Source organism: Alexandromys fortis, unplaced genomic scaffold (assembly GCF_014885135.2).
Source record: "Alexandromys fortis isolate MF-2015 unplaced genomic scaffold, M_Fortis_MF-2015_v1.1 scaffold_210, whole genome shotgun sequence".
NCBI lineage: Eukaryota > Metazoa > Chordata > Mammalia > Rodentia > Cricetidae > Alexandromys > Alexandromys fortis.
In genome coordinates, this window is record NW_026068101.1 from 2,071,445 (window position 1) to 2,077,444 (window position 6,000).

The 6,000-nt window shown below is 41.2% G+C and overlaps 1 protein-coding gene across 2 annotated transcripts in view; it reads right to left on the bottom strand.

Annotated features, from left to right (window-relative positions):
• Positions 1-6,000, bottom strand: part of Efemp1 (EGF containing fibulin extracellular matrix protein 1) — a 68,313-nt gene that overhangs the window by 6,689 nt on the left and 55,624 nt on the right. Inside the window, exons 6-8 of one of the 2 annotated variants that reach the window (XM_050123854.1) lie at positions 4,580-4,699; positions 3,419-3,538; positions 2,158-2,277 (exon numbers count right to left, since the gene is read on the bottom strand). In XM_050123854.1, the coding sequence (XP_049979811.1) occupies positions 2,158-2,277; positions 3,419-3,538; positions 4,580-4,699 (360 nt within the window). The remainder of the gene's footprint in view (positions 1-2,157; positions 2,278-3,418; positions 3,539-4,579; positions 4,700-6,000) is intronic. The other variant, XM_050123855.1, reaches the window with a different exon arrangement.

A 6,000-nucleotide genomic window follows, 5' to 3' on the forward strand; every position in this document is an offset into this window, starting at 1 on the left:
ATGTCAAGATTCCCTCGAAGTAACTGTTGATATATTTCCAGCGTATTGCACAATGAAGGTAGCATTCAGCTACAGGAATACTAAGAATGGTTCACATGATGAAGAGTGGCAGTAGCGAAAGGAAACGAGGGTACAACTTAATTTATTACTTCCAGTAACTTAGGAGCTAGCGTAATCAACACCTATATCATTCTGGAGAAATTTTCAGGAAGAAACAATATTAAAATATTTGATATATATGTGTAAGTACATCTTATTTTGATCCTCTCTAGAAACACACATGCACACTGCTCTGACTTTTGTGATCTTGTGATCACGAGAACATTTATATCAGACCCTTTGCACTTGGAAGAAGCTAAGAATTCAAATATGTTAGATTTTACTCTGTCCTTACAAACGATGCTGGGGTTTTAGTAGAGGGAAACAATTGCTTTAAATGTTAGAAGAGCGAAGTCTGCATGATGAAAAGATAGATGTTTTTGCATAGCCAAACATTTTGCTGCTAGGTATTTTCAACATAACAGCACTGTGAACTCTCAGCTGATTTCAATGCGTTTTTACCCCCAATTATAACAGAAATATCCCTGAAGACAAAGCCCAGACAAATAAGATTCTACTATGCATTAATTTGAGTCTGTCTTTGCTGACTATCAAAGTCACTTGTGATTGGAAGCACACAGACATTTGTTTGATGATTCCAGGGGAACTGGTTGAAGTATTCGACTGGTTAATATTTCCCTGCATGTGTAATATTCATATCTCAATTAGGGTTATGTGAAATCACTGCAGGGCAATGTTTTCCCACAATTAACATTTGCAGAGTTTCTAGTAACCTGGGAAGGGTTATCGAGGTGGTCATTGTGCAAGAGATAACATCCTAATGACACTTACACCTACTACTGTGGTGTGTTTCCATACTACAAAATCCCAGGTTTCGGATGGTCTCTGAGTTCACTGCTGCCCCCCTACAACTGTGACACTAGACTAGATTCCACATGCCCTCCATCTGGTCCTTTTAAACATAAGATCTTTCCTGTTCTCAAGTTTAGTCTTTCTAATTCCAAGTAAAAAGGACTCTAGAGATTTTCTATTGCTTATTGACATTGCTAAGTAAATTTCATCCAATCACTATGAGCTGTGCAAATCATTTAATGTGTTGTTTTGTTTTGTCCCTGTGTTCCCTCTTTTCAAAAGAGAAAGTCAATGTTCAGAGACGTCTGATGACTTGTTCAGATTGCACAGACAGTATGCAGCAGAGTTAGATCCCAGCAGGGTTTCTGTCACTAAGTTCAGCTGTATTTGCCTTTACTCCACTGTTTTCGGTAAACGTGTTTATATTGGATTTCCTGGGATCATCTATATTTTTTGTCTTTATTTGATAATCTTTCTTCCATTAATGAAATTTCAAGCTGTGTACAACATTGAAGGTTAGGGGAGGGCTGCATATTCTCCCATCTTTCTGTCAGACTCGGAATTATATGTTTGCAGAGAGCTCTCTCTTCCACCCCTGAAAGGACATGAGGACCATCTGAGTATTAATTTTGAAATTGGGCCCAGGGTCATTAGCCATTATTGGATCAATACTTGCTTTTTTTTGAGTCGTTGAAACACATTTTAATATCCATCATGAGTTTTGCTTTCCTCAACACCTAAAACTCTACACAAATTGGCTGGGAGTAATGATATATGCCTGTAATCCCAGCACTGATGAGGCAGCCTGGGGTATAGAGCAAGTCCCTCTATCACCCTCCAAGTATACTTCATTCAGAGTTTTGATATGTTGGAGCTTTTGAGGCTTGTTTAAGGTATGTATATCTCAAGTAGTAAGAGTGGGCTCTAAACTCAAAACTCAGAGTGAAGCATTTTAGTAAGTGAATCTTTTTTGGTAGATTATTGGAAGGTGTAATTCCGCAGATATTACTATATTAAGAAACATTAAAGTTTATTTAAATCACAGTTTTAGAAAAGAAGTTAAGGTTTAAAGGAAGTCAGGGTACCATTGAATCTCCCTTTCATAAAATGTACTCTAATAATGTTATGAGTCAGGAACTCAAATTGTACAATCAAGGTAGAAAAATAAAAGTCTGAATCCTGCCACTTTCTCCACGTTGTTCCTGGCCACCACTGACTTCAGCTCTATGAGAACGGTGAGCTTACCCTGGCAGGTCCTGCTTCTCACCACTTGGTAGCCCTGGGGGCACATGCACGAGAACTTCCCTGGTTCGTTGACACACTGATATTGACACAGGTAGCTTGAGGTTCTGCATTCATCGATGTCTGTAGAATCAGACAAGAACAGGGGCACAGAGCTGAGAAACTTTCCTGCCACCAGCTTTATATTACACATATTTAGGTAAGCTAAAGAGTGTCAAAACAGTGCAAACTCTAAAACAGAAGAAAGGCAAGGCTCCATCCGAAATGCAGAGCCAACCGTGGCAACATGTCCATTCTCCTCTCTCCCTCCCAGCCTGCAGAGGGTTTCTTACAGCAGGTTTCACTGACGCTAAGCGGACTGAGTGAGTGGGCTCATGGCTGACACTCTTCATCTTGTGTTCTGAAGGCCTAATCAGGTATCAGATTGATGTTTGCCTCTTCAGTGATGGTGTGACCCTGCTGCTAAACTTGTTGAAATTCAAGTTCTATCCCTGTGCAGTTTTGCAGAGGTGACGTCTTGGCAGGCATGACCTTCTGAGGAAGAATCTTTGCATTTCAGAATCAGCAACCATCCTATAGTTTGCTAAGCCCGGCAGAGGCAGCAGTTCCGCGCTAACTCCTTATGGTTTTAAACATGCTTGCTTGATTTGAGACTTCTTTGCATGGGTTATGACGTATGTGGTCCCAAATAAACATGGCTAGATTCATGAGGCGGGTATGAACATCAAATGTTGATGGCCTCCCCTTCATGATGTTTTAAGCCCCTGAATTACCTGGGAGGTGTATATCCACTAGCCTTTCAAAGTCATGTTTTCCACTGACTGACCATCTTTTTACTCTTTGGAAGCCTCAACCCTGACTTCTTTAAAAATGTGTTTAAGCCACACAGTGCATGGATAAAACTAGGAGCCAAGTCTCTTGATATTTACCACACCTCCAGCTCTTTGTAAACCTAAAAGTACAGATTCTGTCTTGGGAAATTGCGGATGGGGGCTGGGATTCTCAGTTTCTCACCAGAAGCCACCACGGGAGCACACTTTGAAAATCAAGAACTCCCAGGCTAGACTCCTAGTGTCCCAACTACTCAATGCTTCTTATTTCTTCCAGTAACAAACTCAAAAGCCACGGTTTTCTCTAAACCGCCTTTGTAAGATTTTAAGAAAAGGATTTGTGGGAATAAAATTTTCTTACATCAGCAGCACAGTCAGGCAAGAAAACGTCAGTCAGGTTGGCCCTTGCTCTAGGACGTGTGGAAAAATGTTACCTTCACAGTTGAGCCTGTCACTGCTCAGCTCGTATCCTTGGTTGCACTGGCAGATGAAGGAGCCGAGGATGTTGTAGCATTGCTGAGCGCACTGGTTGCTGGCATCGCATTCGTTTATATCTGCAGGGAAAGGCTGTAAGTCTACATCTGTCTCTGTGTATCTGGGGCTGCACGTTCTTAGGCTTAGCCTTGCTCTTCCGTGCCTGTGTCATTTGGTGGTAAGCAGTCCCTCGCTGTGGGCACTCACTGGAGAACACCCCCTCAGTGCCACAGTTGTTGGAAGGACAAAAGTCGGTCACATACTTCTTTTAGAAATACCAGAATATATTTTTTTTCTAGGAACGACAGTTTGATGTCTGATAAATTTTCCCCCAATGAATTTAATGCGTTCAATAAACATATGTTCCAGTACCTATTTTCTTATGCTGTCCAGATTCAAAATCCAAATCCATAAATAATTCTTCTAAGACACCTGAACTGATTGGGTCTCTCAGCACGTGATGGTAAAGAGTTATCTGGGATATTTATTACTTTTTAAATGGTTTCTGTTAAATTCCTCGACAATTATAGCATAAGCCTTTGAGACCCATGCAGAGTTTTGTTATGCCCCAACACACAGAAAATATGGTGAAGAAGGCATTTTCCTCCCTCCTGCACTTAGATTCCTTCCAGGTTGTGCTGGTCTGAATCATGTGCATGCATGACATTGCACACTGAAAGGGGAGACGAGGCATGTAAGGGTCACGTGCGCTCTTAGTGAAAAGTTTATGCACTTGAACTTCCAGTGACCCTTTGGCCTCTTCAGCGTTCTATCACACACTGACTAATTGAAGTATGTGTATCCATTAATCTGTAGTTCCATTTTATATCCAAATCTCTGTCTGTCTGTCTGTCTGTCTGTCTGTCTATCTATCTCCATGGAGGAGAACTTGAACCAAGGCTTAAAATTACTTCCCATTCCTATCCTATGGAATGGGATATTCCATATCCCATTGATATGTTTTAAGAAACAGATTAGCTATTGTCTTTTCAGCTTTATGACCCCGATAGAAGCTGGCGGAAACCAGTTCATACGGGAGCGCAGAACACCAGAAACAATGCAGCAGACCATTCCTTTAGGCAGAAGCTGGTCTGCAGGACAGCAGTTGTCGCAGGACTTACCCACACAAGTGTAGTTGTTTGCTGCCAACTGAAACCCAGGACTGCACTGGCAGTAAAAGGAACCTGGTGTGTTCACACATCTTTGGTGGCAATATGGAGGCACGGCACATTCATCTATATCTAAGCAGATGGCACAGACACAGAACCAAGGGGTTAACTGGCCATAGTGGTACACGACTTTAATCCCAGCACATGGAAGACAGTTGCAGGTGGTTCTCTGTAAGTTTGAGGCTAGCCTGATCTACATAGTGAGTTCCATGATAGTTAGAGCTACATAGTGTGACCCTATCTTGAAACAAAAACAAAAACAATCAACCAAACCAAACAAACAAGCAAATACCCCCAAAACCAAAAAACCAGAACCAAGTTGTTGACTTATTGAATTCTTAGTGGTGCTAATGTAGAAAACATCTCAGGAAGAGCTTGTGTTAAAAACAATCTTCTTCCCTCCCTTCCTCAATCTCTCCTTTTCACCCTCTCTCTTAAAATTAGGATACATGTATTTTAAATAGACTTTGGTCATCTGTTAAGTAAAACATTATGAAGAAAGACCAAGCAGGGCATGGTGGTGCACACCTTTAATCGTAGCACTCTGGAGGCAGAAGCAGGCGGACCTCTGTGAGTTTGAGGCTAGCTTGATTTACAAAATGAGTTCCAGGTGAGCCAGAGCTGTTATATAGAGAAATCCTGTCTCAAGAAACCAAATCAAACCAAACCAAAAACAAACAAAGAAACAAAATGAAACAAAAGACAAAGCACACACCCATGTTAGCAGTAAATGAATGCATTGAAATATAGAGAGAGGAAAGAGGGTAAGATCATGTCACACACACAGGAGGATGCTGAGAGTGGAGGGCCAAGAACTTCCCTAAAATGAGGAAAAGAAAAAAGAATGAAGATACAGCTTACAAACTCCTAAGCTGATAAACACCTTTAGTAGCGTCTGGAGGCATTACCATCCCTGACTTCAAACTCTATTACAGAGGTACAGTATTGTAAACAGCTTGGTATTGGCATAAAAACAGAGAGGTCGACCAATGGAATTGAATAGAAGACCCTGACTTTAACCCACAAACCTATGAGCACCTGATTTTCATTAAAGGAGCTAAAAGTATACAATGGAAAAAGGAGAGCATCTTCAACAAATTATGCTGGCAAAACTAGATGTCAATCTGTAGAAGAATGAAAATAGAACCATATCTATCACCATGCACAAAACTCAAGTCCAAGTGGATTAAAGACATCAATATCAGTCCAAACACACTGAACCTGATTGAAGAGAAAGTGGGAAGTACTCTACAACACGTGGGCACAGGAGACCACTTCCTACGTATAACCCCAGCAGCACAGACAGTAAGGGCCTCATTGAATAAATGGGACCTCCTGAGACTGAGAAGCTTCTGTAAAGCAAAGGACACTGT